This window comes from Diuraphis noxia, unplaced genomic scaffold, assembly GCF_037042655.1.
Source record: "Diuraphis noxia isolate RWA-SAM2 unplaced genomic scaffold, SU_Dnox_SAM2 contig0004, whole genome shotgun sequence".
NCBI classification, from domain to species: domain Eukaryota; kingdom Metazoa; phylum Arthropoda; class Insecta; order Hemiptera; family Aphididae; genus Diuraphis; species Diuraphis noxia.
Genome location: NW_028301714.1, coordinates 30,973,453 through 30,994,793, shown reverse-complemented (window position 1 = coordinate 30,994,793; position 21,341 = coordinate 30,973,453). Strand labels below are relative to the sequence as shown.

The window sequence follows — 21,341 nt, the reverse complement described above, 5'->3', positions numbered from 1 at the left end:
CTGCTGTAAGCCGTTTTAGCCGTATGATAGGTGTTCACACGACTTGTACGTAATTTCGTAAATCGTATAAGCTTATAACAATATTATATTTAATAATAATAATAATAATAACAATAGTAATACAACGACGAACTTAGGTTTTACGATTTTCACTCCACCACTCTTCAGCAACCAGCCGGCAGCCCTGCATCTATAACGACCGAAGTCATCGAACTGACGTTCTCGCTTTTTTCACGCTGCTGTTAGCTAGCAGTTACTTCGTTCGAGATGGCCATCTCAAACACAGTGGGTGAGTACACGCGGACTAGCAATGCACACCGAGACGACGCTATCGTTCACCGATCGACCGCGTTGGAATGATTTTCTCCGTCCGCTTCCACGAATTGTGGTTGAGCAGCAGCGGTGGTAACCGCGTTTTCTTCCAATTCCGTATGGTCTGATCGGTCCCCTGTTCCTGTAAAAATAATATTCTATCGCATAACATTAGGTTTTAATATTTTACTTAATCGTGACTTCTGTTTCATCCGATGTGTATTCCCCGAATTGAGTATTAATATTATCGACATGTATATTGTATAACGATTTATTATTATAATATTCACCCTTGTTTGCCTTAACTTCTGATGAATGAACAATAAATTGCTCTTGACCTGACATCAAAATAAATATCTTAATCGTTCTTACTTGATTTAACTCCCGTTTGTTTTACTTTTATGAATAGCAGTTATATAGTCAAAACACTGGTCATTTACCTAATTATTAATACTATGTTAATGAATATTTTATTGTTTTAGTAATTCCAAGAAATTTTAGACTACTTGAAGAGTTGGAACAAGGACAAAAAGGCGTGGGCGATGGCACAATTAGTTGGGGTCTTGAAAAAGATGATGATATGACTTTAACCCAATGGACTGGAATGATCATTGGACCACCTAGGGTATAAATATACAATATTATCTTAGTTTTAAATAATTATCTTGTTTAATTCAAGTGTTAAGTATTATTAATTATGTTTTCTGATTCAGACTCCTTACGAAAATAGAATGTACAGTTTAAAAGTAGAATGTGGTCCTATGTATCCAGATGATGCACCTGTCGCTCGTTTCGTCACGCGCATCAATATGAATTGTGTGCATAATACAAGTGGATTGGTATGTTGGGTTATATATATTTAATAATTTTTTTCTTTAGCTATTGTATATGTTGTTCCATGTAACTTATAAAAACTATTAAATAAAACATAATAATTCTTAAACAATCATCATGGAAATTTAATTTGTAATGACCATTAACTATTATATTTTATTAAAATTAAAATGCATAATTTAGGTAGTAGGTACTATTAATTGTTATTTGTGCATTACCTACTGCCTACTTTATTAAACACTTATATATTTTATATTTTAATGAACTAGACGTTACAGATTAATTTCATTAAGGATACTTTTTTTATGAAATAAGTATTAACTTAATTAGATTAGTGACAATTTTTTTTTTTTTTTTATTGAAACAAAATTTTATATATTTACAATTTGTATTTACAAGTTATACAATAAGTAAATTAGATGAGATTTGATTGTCGGGAGGGGTGACAAATTTTAAAATACAAAAATTTGTTGAATAAGTAATCATTACTTATTGATTTTTATATTACAAAACTCGGAAATGCGAATATTAAAATAGTAAGTATATTTGTTGTGCATTTGATTCTTCAATATTTTCATTGTTGTTTTTCTTTACCATGCAAAATATTTTACAATATAGGTAATAACAAACATAAGCATGCTCACCATTACCGGCAGGGTAATCATACAATTTCATATTAACACATATACATATTTAATAGGTACTTATATTCTTATTCACCCCTAAGTTTTAAAAAGTAATTTGTCTAATTTATTTCGAACATATATATCTACTAAGATTATTGCAGATTAGTCCCCACACACTTTTGATTACAAACAATTAAGTTTTATATTTTACCATTTTTTACTAATTTTAAATATTAGAAATGAATTTTTACAAAATTTAATTAATATCTGAACACCAGTGATTATTATTTTTTTTTATAATATCTGTGTTTTCTGAGCAGCTATTTTTTTTCTATTTGTTTATTTTAAAATTCAAATTTAACCGAAATTAATTACTTATTACCTTGATATCATGGTACTTTTATGTTATTTCTAACACCAACTAATACCATGACAATTGTCTATTGTTTGATTCCACTAATTCCTTTTCCTACACATTTCAAAGCTCATAGTCTAACGGTTATTTAAAATTATTATTTTTATTTAGTATCTTTTTACATTTTACTATTCAAATTACGACTGAAAACATTGTTCCTCCAAAAATATAATTTTAATTATTATAATTTTTTTTTATATAACTGATTGTTTGATATTATCAATTTCCACTGCTGTCATAATTAATGTGATAATCATTGTTCGGTACTAATATCACTAAATTATTCGTTTATATATAACCTGATAAACTTAAAAATATGTACCATAAATGAAAAAAGCACTTAAAAGTCATTAAAAAAAAGAACTTATTTCATATAAATATTAAAAAATATATATATATAATGTACTAACAATAATTGCAGTGTACTGGTGCAGTTCATCGATCACACAATAAATTAGATTGTTTTCATCAATAAAAATTAAAAACAGATTAATTGCTCCGCTTAAAATTCAAAATAGTAAAATATGATTTCATGTGTACTACTTACTGCGGCCACACTGACATTGTATAAGAGTATACCACAGAAAACAATGTAAATACGTACTTAAATAATTTTCAATCCAAGTACATTGGTCTACAATTTTAATACTAGGTTCAGGCCACCCGGTAACCCAATATCCATCGCTGGGCATGTCTAACAATTTTAAAAGGGTAAATAAAAGAAAAATGATGGCCAAGAAATTGGTTTAAGACAATTTTGGTCATCTTTAAAAATGAATCTGTTGTATGTTGTTTTCCATCTGTGCTCTATGTAGTATTATGATGATTGTATCTGTATTTGTTCAGTTCAACCGCAATGTTTATTTAAAAAAAAATTTATTTACATAGGTATTTAAGAAAAAAATATTTTATATTTTTAATTTTTTTTTTTAGGTTGATAATAGACAAGTGCCAGTGTTAGCTAGATGGCAACGTGATTATAACATCAAAACTGTTCTGCAAGAGCTTAGACGATTAATGACACTTAAGGATAACATGAAAATGTCTCAGCCGCCCGAGGGTAGCACATTCTAGCCATCGCCGCTGTCTGAACCATGGAATAGTTTGTACCTTGCGCCTCGCTACCAACCAACAGCAGCCGCACCAGTACAACCTACACAGCCGATGCAAGCAGTACAACAACAACAACAACGTCGCTTCATTGGTCGTTGCCTGAGGATTTTATTCCCATGCTGCTATTATACAGCTCCTCAGACCGACACCTAGATTTTACTTTAAATGTTTGGGAAATGTCTACCCCTTTCATTTTTGGTTTTAAACATTTCCACTGGAATAAGTTTTACAGGTCATTTTGTTTTATAATTTTTGTTAATTTTTCATTTAATTTCATGGTTCAGAAAGCGATATCACACTTAGGCATATTTTATATACTATTTATAATATTATATTATATACTCTTAAATAGATACTTAGACATTGTTTTATTTTAAGTACTAAAAAAAAACCTAATATTTAAATCATAATATAACTTGAGGTTATTTGTGGGTAGGTAATTACTAATTAAATTAGTTAATTTTACTAGTAATCAGATCCTCACAATACATTCTCACTGTCTTTAATAGCTAAAGAAAATATATATAATATTTAATACTGAACTTAATTCATGTTTTAAACTTTAGATTCACTTCAGTTTCTGTGTTTTGTGTTAATTATTGTACTAGTTTTTAATATTTAAGAACTTGTAAAATATACAACACTTATTTCATGTTTTTTAAGGGTTTAAAATCTTATTACCTGAAGTTTATTTTTAAACATATTAATTTATATTTTATTTTATTTTTAATTTTACATTTAATACATTTTTAAATATGTGGGGTAAGCCTGAAATAAATACTTAAAATATTGTCTTATCATTTTAAATTCTTCTCTTTTCAATTTCTACTTACAATTACAGTAATTCCTTGTTTAACATCAAAATTATATTTATAAAAAAAAACTACGTTAACCGAAAAAAAGAGTTTTTAAAAGCTTAATTTTTATATGTTCCTGTCAATAAATAACTATGTATTATTCTACTACAGTTAAATTACATACATATAAACACATAAATATAACAACAATTTAATGCATGTATATATGTATTAAAAATACATTTTACTCAATCTAATGCAGTATTAAACAAAATACAAGGACTTACTGTAATTATAAATTCTACTAACTCCTTAACCATTTGAAATTTTAGTTATATTACAACATTTGCCATTATTGTTTTTTAAATAGCGTTTATGGCTGTCAGCACTGTTAAGTTTATACTACTGTTAACAGATACTATTATATTAATTATTAACAAATTTAAGCAACATTAATCAATTTTAGTTAAATGTGGAAGCTATGAATTAAATATTTTAAATAAGTTTGTAAAATATGACTGACACTAAATATAATTCTCCAATAGTTTTTTTCAAAATATTGTTTATTTATTTAAATTATTATTAATAGTTTAATATGTATATAATATTAAATATATTATAATAATATATTTAATATATATTCCTTTTTTTAAATGGTTTAAAAAATAACAATATTTGATATTCATGTTTCCGCATTGAGAAAGAGTAATGATTAACAAAATATTAAAATAAATAATAACTCAACGGATTTGGAGATTGTATCATACTGAAAATAAACTATTATATTGAACACATGAACACAATTTAAAGCAAAAAAATACTATGATCATGACTCATATAATGATATTTATGTAAAAATTGGAATATAATTCAAAATAGAACTATGTTGAGTAATTATTTAAGTATGTTAGTCTATATATTTTATAAAAATGGATTTCTGTCTGTTTGTCCTTTATGCATTCCTAAACGGCTGGATCAATTGCGATGAAATTTGGTACAGAGATATACAGTGTGATCACGATAAGTGAAAACACTCAATAACTATGTGTAGGCTTCATATATTTCAATTCTGCTTTTTCGGCTAACTAATAAACATAATTATACACATTTTCAAATAATTAGACTATTTTTTTGACAATTAATTTATTATTTTTTAATGAATTTTAGTGGTTTATAAAATCAAATTGCTATAACTCGGTCATTTTTTGACTTAGAAAAAAAATTCAACCACTAAAATTCATTAAAAATACAAAAAAAATAATTTGTGGTCAAAAATGGATCATGCTATTTAAAAAAAAAAATTGCTCTGCGCATGCTCAAAATTAACTGTCAATAAAATAGTCTAATTATTTGAAAATGTGTATAATAATGTTTATTAGTTAGCCGAAAAAGCAGAATTGAAATATATGAAGCCTACACATAGTTATTGAGTGTTTCCACTTATCGTGATCACACTGTATTAGACCTATAGGCAAAAGATAAGCTAAATTAAAAAGTGATAGATTCAAATATCATTCAATCGAATATTTGAATTGTCAGACTGTTTTCGATGAAACGAATAATAAGTTACATAATGATAAACTAAATTGAATGTCGTAAGATTATTACTTAGTAGTTAGTATATTTCAACATTTTCAATCATTATCTATCTATGTGTACAAAAATATACTGCTAGCATGATCCCAGGGAATGAATTTAACACACAGTTTGAGACATCTCAGACATATAAGAGCTAGGATTTTTAACTGGCTACAAAGTGCACGGGTTCAGCTAGTTACTAATATTAACTATTTTTAAATAATATTTATAGTGGATAAACAGGATTAGTACACTGTTTTAGCGTCAAACAGGCAAAGAAAAAAAATGTAATACCATTAAATATAGGTTATATAGGTTCATTAGGATATACTGTGGCAGTCAACGCTTAATTATTGTATAGAATCCTAACAACTCTACTTAATACATAACTTTTAGTTTTAACACTATCCAATATTGAATTGTTAAAGTTAACATTATCCGGATAATGTTGATATTTCATGTTTGCAAACAAAAAATTACACATTAGTCAAAACGAATAGCTAATGACAACTTTATCCAAATGTAAATATTACCCGTAACATATATATAAATTGTTATATACAGAGTGATTCTTTTAAGTGGTTACACTAATTATCTCGAAAAGTATTTACTTTTTTCAAAATATTTTTTTACATAGGTAATTTCAAGTTATTAAAAAACCAACGTTTTTATTAAAAAATTATATCTTTAAATATTTTTTATCCTTATCATTTTTTAAGTTTTTTACTTTTTTGAATGACAGCATAGAGTTTTAATTTCATATTCCAAAGCAGAATATTTTTCTAAGTATTTTGATTCATACAAATCGAATTTAGGGCTAGTAGTTTTTGAGTTATAAGTATTTAAAGTTTAAACAAGCGGAGTAGTGGACAAACATTTTGCGGGGTAACCCCGTACTACACCACTCATCTAATATTTTTAAACTTTTAAATGTCGATTTAGTAATGGGAGAAGCTAAGTACAATTTGAAATAATTAATTATTACTATAAGTCTATAACTATATACCAAGTTTAACAAAATATTTTCTGGTTGCTAGTTCAATTCAATAATTCACTCCAGGAGTTCAATAATTGATGTGTTCTATATTTATGGACATTTTTCATTTAAATTTAAATTTAACAAATTGTGTATTAGTAAATTAGTATGTATATAATAATATATATATATTTGTAGCAAATAGCATATTATAATAGCTATATATTATTTAGCTTCAAAATATAAAAGGGATTGAATAGTATAGGTATAGTTGTAGTACCCCCCCACTACTAGCCGAAAATGTGTGCGTCATAACCTACCTATATACCTACTCATTAAATATACTTATCCACGGTGAAGGAATTTGTAAACATGGCTCTATACATTCCCAAAGTCAAACAGATAGACCACAATGTGAGTTGATTTATATGATAGACAAACAGTATCATGTTAATATACATGCCATCGATATATAGATCACCCGTTTTATTCTTTTAACGTGGATCATTATAAATTATAATATATTTTACATTTTGACTTATTATGTTTTAGAGTTGAATGTTGAAATATACATTTTTAAATGAATAAATAGCGAAAAGGCTTATCATAATTATCGAGAAATGTTCAAATTATCTATGTCTCGCTTATACTTATTGGTAAAAAATATTTAGAAATTTTTGAACATTTTGCTCGAAATCCAAAAATTTTGTTGATGCCACAACTATACAAGCAACACAACATCCAAACTTGAGCGTGATCGTCATTTTTATTAATCGCGTAACCGAGCGTGTATGGCGCCCACACGAATGTGCAAATTATGTACTTTTACAATATCTATATATGTTACCTATATAGTGTCCCGCAAGGATTTGCCCATTGTGATACCTTCCGAAATAATAGAGAAATCGAAATTCTAGTTTAGTAATAAAATTTAAAAAAACATATTTTTTTATTTAATTATTTTCAAAAAAATTGCTAATAGCCATTTTGTAGAGTTTATTTTTATGAAAATATTGACATTTCAAAATTTTATTTTCATTAATTTCCTGATTTTTAATATTTTTTCTAGTTTTGAAGAAATAAGATATGATTATATATTGTTAGATAAAATTAGCTACGGTGTTAAATAATTCACAATTTTTCTCGAAACCAAAAAAAAAAAGAATTAAAAATCAGAAAATTCATGAAAATAAAATTCAGAAAAATAAACTCAATAAAATGGCTATGGTAAATTTTTTTGGAAATAATTAATTTAAAAAATGTATTTTTAAATTTTTTTAGCAAAACATTTAAATAATTTGAAATATGGAATAATTCAATAATTGTAGTTATTATCCTTGTGAGTTATCACAAAACCAGAATTTCGATATCTCTATTGTTTCGGGAGATATCGCAATGTGTAAATCCTTGCGGGACACTGTGTATAATGGACATTAATGGTAAACAGAAAACTGGTACGATTTTTATAAATACTGGTACGATCTAAAATAATAATCAGGATTTCCCAAAAATGTATGGAGAAATAAAATAATAAAATATGAACAATTATTTTTATTTTACCGCCGATCAATGGAAAACTATGAATGACTGCGAGTGAAATTAGTCACTATCTTAACCCGTTTTGAATCAGATATTCACAATTCCTTTAAGTTAAGTTAAGTTCAAATATTTAAAAATAAAATAAAATACTCTACAAGACAAACTACACAACGAATGTGATGAGAATGAGGTATTTAAATAAAGAAATTAAAACAGAACATTTTTTAATAATTTAGCAAAGTGAGAAACGTGAGAAATAGATATTATTGATCATAAATTGTAGGTATATTTTATATTTATTTTAAATACTCGCTACTTTGTATGTACTTATTTGTAATTTCTGTTTCTTGTTCATTTTTATCGTATCATTATATTTTTGTTTTTAACATATTGCTCAAATTTAACTTGTTGGCGAATTGACGATGATGGTTTAATATCAAAACTATATAATATTTTAAATATTTTAGGACCCCTGCGAATTAATTTCTTATGAGTACCAGTATTCCGCGTTTTTTATTTCTTTTGATATAAATTCTATGGATCATATACCAATATTCCGACAATTCTAAATTATAATAGCCACTTGTAAAATGTAGATACAATGTGTAGAAGATGCTTAAAAAGTTGTTTCTAGTTTTTGTCGTTTTTCCTAGTTATTAAAAAAGAACTTTTAATTTTCAATTTCACTCTTCAAAAGTAAGTATACTGTATCTTGGTCCAATTTACAATCATAAGTCATCATCCCCAATTTAGAAGGTCGAAGCATTTTTCCTACGATAAAATGCCGTCGACCTATACTCATGAAACACATATATAATTGTTAAATTACAATACGAATTGATCACTACGATCGCAATTTAAAGCCCCACCGCTTGCATCCTCCACTATTTAACCGGCACAGTAAATACACCTGCACAATATGGCTGAATCATATATCGTAACGGAACAAAACAACCCACCAAATCGAAAAAGTCATTATGGAGGTCTTATAGTTTATACTAGATTATTAGCAAAATCGAGTATGCGGCAGTGATGGAAACAAGACTAGGTATACGCAAATTTGAAAACTTCGACGAGGAATCAACCATCACTGGGGATTTGGAGAGAAGTCTTTATTATAATTTGCAACGCAGTTCGCAGACAACAACTCAACGGTTGAAGGGTCATTCAACTGCGCAGGAAGATGATGAGTCTGAAACACTGAAACTGAACCAGTTGAGGTGATTCTTGATGACGTGGTTGCAGCGGTGACGGAGCAGGCCACAGTAGATGAGTTATAGCGAAGTGGTGAGGCGTGTTAGAAGTTACAACGACCTGGGGAACGGAGGTCAGGAACTATTTTACAGACTTGGTCGGCTAGCTGGACCCTGTGGTTACTCCTGCGATACGCGCGTACACGACAAGAATCGTTTCCACCGCGTAGAAAGACGTTACAAAAGCTGTACGCATATATTATGTTGTTCTCCCACAAAGCGTCCGAGAGTCTCTAGCTGACCAAGTACAGAGGACAAGGCTATGTGACTTCGGATCAAGCACTTAGGATCAAGGTATGCGATATTGCACTTTTGAGTTGATTAACGGTAAGTCACCAATGCACGTCTCCAGCCACCAGCGATGACTGCGGTTTTAGAAACGATTGTAAAAAATTATTATACAAATTATTATAATATTAGAAACGGTATGCGGCACGTCAAGTTCAATATGATAAGCGCAATCACTTTTACCTGAATGAAATAGACAACAATAACTCTGAAGTCTAATTATTAGGGGTAACTCCCTCCCCAACTACCCCAAGTCCCTCTATAGATACGCCGATTTAGTAGATAAAAAAATTCAAATATTTTAACAGATACGCTAGCAAGAATGTTACTCTAAAAATAAGCACTCATGACAACAATGAAATAAATCGACTATTTTAGTTTTCACCTTAAAACATAATATAGATGTATAAAATACATACGTTATTTGGAGCTGCCTTCACCAGCAGAATCTACTGTACCTACTTCAAAATCGTTTTCATGATATTGTTCGGCAATTATTGTTTTATTCTGGTTGACGCTCGAATTATGTTAAATTATCATAATCTGAGTTATACAATTTATTATTTTGATAAATTATTATTCTAGATTCCCGTAGCAATTTCCGATTAGAGACCTTGCAGTTAATGTATCCCTTGGGCTATAGGTAGGTATTTATAATCTATGTATAATTTTATTAATTTTACAAGGCGAACCATCCACCGTGACTTATTGTCTATCCTACCCCTTCGAAAATGCATTGTAGGGTGTGTTGCTCGCGTGCCGATTTCTCAGAAATGGCTTTTTCACCCACAGCGCTCCCCACGGCGGTGCGAAACTCCTCCTGCCACCGGCAATGCATTTTCATCACGATGGACAATAGTCCGTATAGTCGGCGCCGGCGTGGGTGTCGTTTACAAGGGCGAGGCCGTCACCCGCGGTCGTATTTGATATCAATCTTATTATTGTACCACGTAAAACGTAGACCGCCAAAATCTTTTCCTCGACCGTTTTGTATTTTTATATTTTTTTAGAATTCTAACGACACGATTTCCGAACAAACTCTTGACGACTTTACAGAATTCAATATCTATTTTTATCGTGAAGTCCGTTTTTTCTCGATACGACGGCAGCGCATACTCATCTGTCACAAATAAAAATCCGCGTACATGTGCAGTATTTTACGCCCTATTTAGTCGCCATGTGCCGCGACGTGCCTGATCACCAAAATTGTCACAATAACACTTCTGCGTAACATAATAACACAACGTACCGTGGTTCTTGAAGTGATATTAATATATACCGCATACGCGTAAATTGGATTACCGCATTTATACGCGGCGTTTTTTCATAGTTTATCGCGCGTAATAACACAATATAATAATAAATATAAATTGTAATTATTGTAAGAAGTGCCTTCATTATATGACAAACGCGTATTAGGTGCCTATATTTTCATTATTATAATATAATATCTCTCGCAACCGGACCGCAACAGTCCTGCAACGATCGATGGACATCAAGGGTAAGGTCGCCATGGTTACAGGCGGGGCCGCCGGCATTGGTCGCGCATACTGCGAGGAGCTGCTGAAAAATGGAGCCAAAGTAAGATTTTGTTTAATTGTATAATAATAATAATTGTTATTATTTTGTACTGCAATAATTAGTGTCCCAGTAATGCAAAATATGTCGTAGCTCTTTTTCGAACACTAAGTTCCGCCTAAAACTTAATGATATAGTATAGACGTTCCTAAATATTATAGGATCTATCATGCTCAAAGATGACTATTGAGAAAAACTTTTGAACACATACAGTTCATGTACCCACTTTTTTATTGAAATATATTTTTGGTAGGAACTAACGATAGAATAGATTTTTTTTAAATATTTTTACTATTTTTGGTTTTATTTTATTGAATTATTGAATTCAAGACTTCACACCAATCACTCCCTTTTCCTCGGACTACTATAATCTTGATTAATTTTTTTCTTTATTTGAAATATACAATCTACTCGTATACCTAAGAGACACAATAAGTACATATGGTAGAGAAAAAAGTTACATATATATATAATATATATTATACATTAATACATTAAATAAATTCAATAAAAATTATTTAAAATATTTAAAAATAAAATGCAAAAAACTTTTTTAAATAGTAGAAAATGTTTGTCAGGTTTTCATGGTAATCATTGTATTAATATATTAATTTGTGGAGATAAAACAAAAAAATTTCGACATTATACTATTACCTCAAATTATGGATACCAAATTTATTGCTTAAAAATATATTCATTAAATACGCAAGTCGCATATAGGTACTTAAAATGCTACAAAATCAGATTTTTTTTAACTATATCTGAAAAAATGGGATGAACATAAATTTGGCGAACAGCTCTTTAGTCTTTATTATAGCTAGGTTGTAATATATATGTTATTAGTGTTATTACATATTTTTTACATGTGGTGTATTATCCACATAATCCTTTACTCATATAATTTAACCTTTTTAACGGTTACGAATGAAAAAAAGCTGGTAAGTAAGTGGATGTCGCTCTTCAATACAGTAGGTTAGGTTAGGTTAGCAGGGTTACTGTAATGGATGGTATTAAATTTGAATTCAATGATGTAATATCATTGTATACGAATAATGATTCTGAGTGGAGACGATTTATCATTATTCTAGGATATGTTATACTCTATATTAGTTATATTGTTATAATTTCAAAAAAAAAAACGTCCGTAATTATTTAATATTATAAAATCGTGAAATCGTACTTTTTTTTCTTTTAACCGCTTTTATTTCGAGTAACGTTTCGAAAATCTAAAAATGGCCTCTCTAAAGTATCAGTTCAAGAACATTACTGAACTATTGAAACTAGGTGAATGAAAATTTGCTATTTCGTACGTGTGTAAGACGGAGACAACAAATACTCCGCGGTAACGATCTCTTGAGTTTTTTATTCTAATTTCACCCTTGGATTACTCTATCTGGATTGTAAATGATTTATGTGTTATTCGCACAGTGCCTATTATGATATTAAACTTATTTATATAATCAGAATCTATATTTAAAAAAAAATTTACTCTAGGTACGTTTTGGTACTAAACGATTGAATATAATCACTTTTCCTGTTATTGTAATACGTATTTGTTACAACACGACTCGATGCTTTAAATTCCTTTCTATACTACTCGTGTGGATTTGAGTCTTAACTCTTGGATACACTTATGATCACTGCAGCTTCCATTAATTATCACCTGATGATAAAAAAGCTCTGAGCTGAAATAAAGCTCTGTCTCAACTATTAAACTATATGTATATCTTCGTGGGGAAGAGTTCAGAACCCAGTGGCCAATACTGTATAAATAATTTACATCCGTGAGTGGTGACATATTTAGGGGAGGGGGGGCAGGAGCGGCTTGGGCTCCTGGTGGTTAATTTTTAGAGGTGTTAAATTTTGAATAGCATTTTGATTTAATACGGTATACCTAGGTCATTTAGGTAATAAAAAAAAGTTATAACATTCAGATACTTATAAACTATCATGTTTTTTTTTACAAATACACATATTGCTATAGACATTTTTTTTCTTACCTGGGGCGCAAAATTCCTAAATACATCAGTCATCAGTGAGTAAGCATATACCTATATGCCTATTTAATATATATATATATTGTATATACATGGACAATATTATGTTATACTTATATATTCTATACTAATTATGGTGTAATATCACATTTATCTATTATGTTGACATGTTCCTTTTAATAATATTATAGGTTATAATATGGTATCTTGACTTTGATACAATGATAATTTATGTATTTAAGTAAGTGTTGAATTTATAGTATATATACATATGTATTACAGGTATCCATATGTGACATCAACGAAGATGTCGGTATCAAATTGGCTGACCTATTAGGCGCAAAGTTTGGAAACGTCAAAGTGATATTTTGTCCGTGCGACGTCACCGATTATCCACAGTTTCAAGGTAAAATGTAAAACCCTAAAATAATTGAACACTGAACAAAAATAAGTAGGTATAGGTAATAAGCAATAGGCATACCTACATTTAAATGTAGTATCACGGTGACTGCGCTGACGTTGAAGATATCTAATCTAAATGTTAAAATCGTGTATAATTAATAAAGTTGTATGTATATAATGTATAATATAATAGGCAAATACTCTTATTGCTTAAGTAAACTTAGGTATAGTTATAATTATAAAGCCCCGAAATTAAAATTCTTTCTATTATATGAGATATGATATGATATTATATAAGTATATTGTTTATATATTTTTATTTTGTCATTTTGTAAGGTTTGGCTTCTTGGTCTTCTAGAAGGATAATATCTTGGAGATAGAAGTCTAAGTTCATAATATGTTTTTTCTCAAATTTTGCAATGGTTGTATTCGATTTTATTCAGTTTACGTAGCGGTTCTGAAATTAATTTGTTAACAGTGTTGGTACCCTATGTAGATAGAAATATAGAGTATTACTGAGTGTAATATTAAAAGCCTTTAATACTATTTCCATTGAATTTATTATGAAGAGTATGTAATATGTTTACATATATTGAATTGGCCATATTAGTATTACTATAGTTTTGATATAAGTGCTCGATGCCAAACTTTATCGAAGACCTGTAATATATTGAGGATTGAGGAAGGCTCTCGTTATTTATCTTTAACCTTACCTAGTAATGTTGGTATATTGTAATACAGTTTTAAATCTAATTTTAAGTCTGATATATATATTTGGTTATTTTCAGATGCATTCCGAAAGACTATAGCTGCTTTTGGTGGACTTGACATAGTGGTTAACAATGCGGGTGTATTCAACGACCGATTCTGGGAATTCGAAGTGGATGTGAACTTGGTAATATGGTACACCTTAATATATTTTTTAATATTATTATTATACATAATAAATATATTTTAGATTAATTTAAAAATTGTTTCATTTATGTTGATTATTTGAAGAGAAAAATCCTTAAAATATGTTTTAAAAAAATTTTGAAGCACATAAAAAGGAATGAATATAATATTTACGATCTAGAAAATCATATCATTGATATTATAAATATTCAAAATGTATGCACCCTCGAACAAACCCTTACTGAAATATTGACTATATTTACAATCTATATTCTACAGGACAATGGGTGAAAATTTAAAGCTATACACTTAAGCAGTCACGCACGTATTTTGGTTCGACGACCACCACGCCCTATTATATTTTCCGCGTTATTGTCAAAATTACAACAGTCTTAAATAAATAACTGTTATTAATTATTTTTAACATTTAAAATCGGCATCGTGCCATCGTATTATTTCAAATAAAACATTTTCCCTCGCATTTGAGGACATAACAGTATAACATTTGACGTTTGATTGCAACAAATCGAAAGTACCAACTATAATAAATATGTACCTACATAATTAAGCTCCCAGAAAACATGCCAATAGTTAGTACCTTCTGTGTTATAATAAGTTACCTACTAAAAATATCAGCATACCTGATATTATAACAGGGACAGGTAACTGATAGTCCATATACCCTTTTAATTTATCCCACTCTGTGCCTATTTGTAATATTAAGAATTTTTATAAGAAAATGATCAAAAAATAGTTGATTCGAATGACTATCCTATAATAATGACCTTTTACTTATGATTAGGGCTCGGATTTCAAAGCATAATAAATAACAAAAAAAGTGCAAAATTGTTGTAAGAAAGCAAAAATGAATTATATTTATTTTAAAAAAAAGCATGACTAAAAATTAAAATTAATTAGTTATAATTTTATAAAACTGAATAAAAAAAATTGAAAATTAATTTAAGTTAAAAAAACAATTTACTACCATGTATTTAGCAAGGTTTTCAGTAGTGAAACTGACTCTATTGCCCGATAGGATGTTTTTATACATATAGAGAACGAACGTTCTACTTCCACTGAAGTGATCGATGTATAGATACTTCATGCAAGAGGTTTCGTTTATATCAAACCAAACTCATGATAATTAATTTCGTTTGATGAAACGCCACATATAGTATAGTATTTATGTTCAGTAATTGTTCCCAGCCTTTGTTTTTCAAAACAACACGATATAATTTACCCGAAATTGCAGTTGCAATATCTCCATTGGATATAAATATAATAATAAATTATTTTTGCAGGTTTTCACATTTCTTATTAATTAAATAAAAATTTTATTTTTATTATTATAGCATAAGAACATATACAAATTACACAGCTAGAAAAACTGAAAAAGCTATAAAAAAGCATTTAATAAATAAATTCGTTTATTTATAATCAGAATGAAGTGTATTTTATTGTTTATTGTAGATGTTAATTTATGTATAAAAATGAGATTTATATCTTATATATATATAAAAAGAAGCATTTGCTTTAAAATCCAAGCCCTACTTATGATTTATATAGTATGAAGTATGATCAATTGATAAAATCTATAATAAAGTATGATAATTAAAAAAATTAACTTAATTAAAACGAAACTGTATATAAACTGACCTCTTACAAGGATATATAAAAATATTTAAAAAACGAAAGTGTCATCAATTGATGGATTATTCTTCAATCAAAATGTTCGAGTTTCCTTTTAATTTATATAGTTCATTCTGATACATATTGTGTATTAATAAAATTTAAATATATTAAAATTTAAAATCAATCATTTTCAAATGATAATATTTTTTATGATAATAGTCAATTCATTTCTCAAATCCATTTTCAAGCATAGATATAGGGGAGAGAGCTAAGGTATAAGACACTGCCTCTTTGGACAATTTTTATTTCTGTAAGATTTGTTATATAATTTTGTACATCAAATTCATCATAATCTTATATCCGATAAATAATTTTATTTTTAAAAATAAATTTATCTTCTCTGATTAAAAATGTATATTAAGTTTATATACACCATAATATTCATATTGAATGTGCCGAGTGGCATAAAAAATTGATCAATTTAATAGTCCACTAAAATTTGATAGATCATGGCCCTAAATGATATTTAAGGGGCCGCAAACTGTTGAATTATTAAATGTTTAGTAATATTGTTTATGGAACATTGCAACCCACACCATGATAATAATAAATTATAGATACTGTAAATTTTGTAAAGGCTTATTATCTTTTATGGCATCAGCTGCCTGATCTTACAGAGGGTGCAAGTCCACTAGATCATAGCCACGCATATATAATCGATGAATAAATTGTTTATAAACATATCCGTTAAACCATTATAGATACACTTATACACTACGGTTATTCGAATATTTTATAATTATTACAATAATTCACTCAAACTTATTTACCTGAAATATCATCTAAGCAGTAAGCATGCGAAAACGTCTGACTTCCGACTGTTCTCTGTTCTCGGAAATGTTTTATCTCGTTTTGAGCTAAAACATATACAAAAAAATATAACATATTATAACCTTATTTATATCTTGTAATCTATATACACAATAGAAAAAAATAATTATTTATTTTTATGTTATTTTATCAAGTTTTGTTTTAATTTATCATTGTTACCTACATTATAAATGTGTGATTTCATAAAAATGAAGACTCAATATATTCAAATGTATTGTCTATAATATAGAATGGAGTCATTAGAGGAACACTGTTGGCGATGCAACTTATGGGCAAGGACAAAGGAGGCCGTGGTGGTACAGTGGTCGTAACATCGTCTACAATGGGATATAAACCATGTCCTAGCATGCCAATCTACACAGCAACCAAACATGCTCTTATTGGTTTTATTAGGTCATTCGGGGTGAGTTTTTAATACAGTAATACGTATTATAATATGTACCACCATTCATTATACATGTAAAACCTACTTACCTATAATATATATGCCGTATAGCATATATAATATTCATATAATCATACCTACATAATATATATATATATATACCAAATATGTACAAATAATTATTCAAATATTAACTAGGTACTTAATTTAAAATCGTAACAATAAATTACATAAAGCTAGGACTGGGGTCTGGGATAACGATAATTATTATAATTTATTGAACCAGTTATTTATTGGAAATTCAAAAAGTTTAAAAAGCTATGATAAATAATAATATTTCTTTTTTTGCTGTGATAATTAATAATATATGGTATTTAATGAACATAGGCGGGATTTAATTAAGTGGGTATTTTTTTCTGTTTTTATAACAGCTCAGATTTTATTTGTGTTGTTATCCGTTATATCCTTTTAATTTGAGATTTTTCATGGTTTACGAGATTTAGTACATTATGTTAATCATGATGCAACACATTTTAGTACTCCAAACGCATTAAAATCACGGTGAAAGTGCCGTTCGCGTTTGTCATTGAAACCATGGTGCACATAATATACCCGATATTGAGTTCCATATTTTAATCAAAGTACATACCAATTCAAGACATTAATAGAAAATACATTTTTGTAAAAAATCTTCTTTAATAAAGTTATTTCTAAACAGTTTTCATTCATGTTTATGAAACCTTCTTTATTATAGAGCTTGTATAAGTTTCATCATAATACAAAACAAATATAAATTTTAATATTATTTGTTACATTACAGTTTCATATATAGTGTCATATTCAGTTTTTCTGTGTGTTGATAATATTTATTAATTGTAAATTTGACTATTATGACCATTAGTTAGATTTACATTTAAAAAATAGTTTTAGTTGATTTATTAATGACCGTTTAAAAACTGCTCACCACATTGTGTCCGGCATTGAGAGGCATGCAGTATTGTAAATGGGTTTTTTTTAATACGAAACTGCATTACTTTAATTAATATTGACGGTATTGTGTTATTTGTTTAACTTTAATGCGTTCTAGGATCCGTATCACACGAATTTAACGGGGATTCGAGTTATCGCTTTATGTCCAGGGATGACTCTGACGGATGCGATACCCGAGGACGTTAAATTGGCGTTATTGTCGCCCAATTTCATACATCTCTGGGATAAGGACGTTGCGTCACAAGCACCCCAAGCGTATGTCGATCACCATTAACCAAATATATATAAATTTTTTAATTCAACAAGATTATATTTGCAGTGCCCAAAGTGTAGGACGTGCGCTAATTCATGTACTACAGAAAGCTCAAAGTGGTTCGGTTTGGGTTGCCGAGAACAACAAATCAGCGAAAGAAGTCAAGTTCCCAAACCTTTAATTTTTAACGCCATTTACCGATGATTTTTATTTCTATAAAAATTGTTTTGTTTTTAATGTTTAAATTATTTTCCACCTGTGATGGTGATCAAAATTTTATTTATAATTTATATTAATATATATTATGTTTTTGTATTTAAATTCAAAACCCGTAATTTATCGTTATTAGTTATTATTGTTCTATTCGCAGAAATCATAACAATGCTTTAATAGGATACATAATATATATATATATATATAAGGCAGGTACAAAATTATTTAATTGTATAACTTATTCTTAGCGCAGTTTTCAATTTATTTGGGTATAGTCAAATGAAAATATATTTATGTTAACGTCACTTTGACGAAATTATAAATTAATCATAAGGTACCTACATCAATATCATCATATCTAAATATACATCATAACAACTATATACCTAATGCTCATATAATATCGTATTATACATAAATAATAAATATATATATATGTGTGTGTATATATATATACATGTATAAATAATTAAATATTTTTATGAATAGGGTTTTTTAATAAATATTTACTCATTACACCAAAACAAATAATAATTAATTATTAAAATTTTGTATATTTTTAAAATAATCATCGGCTGTGAACCTATTTTGTTTTGTGATAGGTGTGGTATGCTATTTACTTAATAATTAATTACTTATTGTAATATATTTCAAACCCTCACAATAACTATAATGTTTTTTATGGCAAAATGATAAATCAAAATCAACAAAATTCTCCAGGTACCGTATAAAAAAAAGTAATAACAATTATGAACAATATCATATTATTATTTTTTTTTTTTGGCCTATGATATTTTGCTTCTGTGTTATTATCGTCTATTCGTCTTCATAATCTTATATGTGAAACATAATAATATGTACACAAGAAACATTCAAAATATTAAAATCTAAATGAGCATAATATATTATGGTCATTATAACTTTTAAGTACTCGGTGGGCGAATCACACAAACACCACGCTCTTTTTAAATTCAATGATTTTGCCAAAGTCATTTAAATTATTCAATACGTAGATAGCATATCAGACCACAGCCAATACATAATTATTATGTAACATATAAATATATATATCTATTCTGTAGATATACTTTTTTTATGAAGCTAAATATTAATTACAATACTATTTATTGATTTGAATTTTTTTTTTTACATATCTACCTAGTATGATGGTAATCATACCTATATATACCTATATTTCTAAATAACACCATTAAGGTATATATATAGATATAAGTAGTAAGTCCCCTATATTATATATACCTTATGATAGGTTGACTATACATCCCATTTAAATTGGCTTAATCCCTAATTGAGCATCAAATCTTTTCTTGTCCCAACAAATTTCTTCTTGATATTTCATTTTAATCCCGTTTCTTCCTTAGTATTATACTTATAGGTATGCATGTAAAACAAGAATCTGTAGACGAAAAAAAATACTAAATAATACATTATATACAATATACTGTTAAAATCAGTTATAATTGAAAATTTGAAATCAAAGTCAAAATGTATACACAAATAAACAACAGTTTTCTGTTTTTGTCCATCAACCGTCAAGTGATGATGACTATTGACTGATAAGCATGAAATATTTAACTGTTTAAGCATATCCTATATTTAACATATTCGTTTATCGCGCAGTGTAATATTACATGAAGCCCACAACCAGAGCCGGTTAGGTTAAGTTAGGGGGAGAGCAAAGGGATCATTTTTCCCCAGGCCCCACTTTCGGAATATATTTAGGAGACCCGCTTAAATTTTTGATTTGTATAATAATTAATATCAACAGACTGTCATTAAATCTCAAAATCCATGCGTGAATACATTTTTAAAATGTGAATTTAAAAAAATCTTTTCTCAATGCACCCACGTGTAATGGATTATAGTGAAATGAAGATTACTATATATGATATGTATAAGATACCTTTTCTCGATTAAAAAACTGTTGTGATATATTATCTTCGCAAAATCAACTAAAATCAAATCCTTTATGGAAAGATATTCTCCTATCTTCCGATGACCGAACTAAATCATATGCTTTGAATACGCCAATATTCAAGAACTATTCTCCGTCGCAGATCAGAAGTTTAAATTGTTTATACATTGTAATGAGTAATGCCTTCTCCATTTTAATCAGTACATTTTGCATGTTATCTTTTATATTTTATTTAAAAAAGAGTGCTTTCGCAAATAAAAGTATTAACAAATCTACGTTTTCTTCTTAGTTTTCTAAAGACCTAATAAAATTAATAATATTACAATAAAAAAACTTATTATAGGTAAGTATGTACTAACCAGTCTAACCATGTACTATACTATCTGTATGATAATAATAATAATCGATGAAAAACAATAATGTTCGTTTACGGTACACC

The 21,341-nt window shown here is 28.3% G+C and overlaps 2 protein-coding genes across 2 annotated transcripts; both read left to right on the top strand.

Annotated features, from left to right (window-relative positions):
* Positions 1-31: 31 nt before the first annotated feature.
* On the top strand, positions 32-4,654 carry Uev1A (Ubiquitin-conjugating enzyme variant 1A). The gene is made up of 4 exons (XM_089226345.1): positions 32-289; positions 795-937; positions 1,026-1,151; positions 3,121-4,654. Exons 1-4 carry the CDS (start codon positions 268-270, stop codon positions 3,259-3,261), a joined length of 432 nt encoding a protein of 143 aa, XP_089082471.1. The 5' UTR covers positions 32-267; the 3' UTR covers positions 3,262-4,654.
* A 5,929-nt stretch (positions 4,655-10,583) lies between these two features.
* LOC107167237 (15-hydroxyprostaglandin dehydrogenase [NAD(+)]-like) lies at positions 10,584-20,103 on the top strand. Its single transcript, XM_089227146.1, has 6 exons — positions 10,584-11,312; positions 13,589-13,712; positions 14,497-14,603; positions 17,355-17,528; positions 18,598-18,755; positions 18,820-20,103. The coding sequence occupies exons 1-6, from the start codon at positions 11,220-11,222 to the stop codon at positions 18,932-18,934; spliced, it is 771 nt and encodes a 256-aa protein (XP_089083272.1). The 5' UTR covers positions 10,584-11,219; the 3' UTR covers positions 18,935-20,103.
* The last annotated feature ends 1,238 nt before the right edge of the window (positions 20,104-21,341 follow it).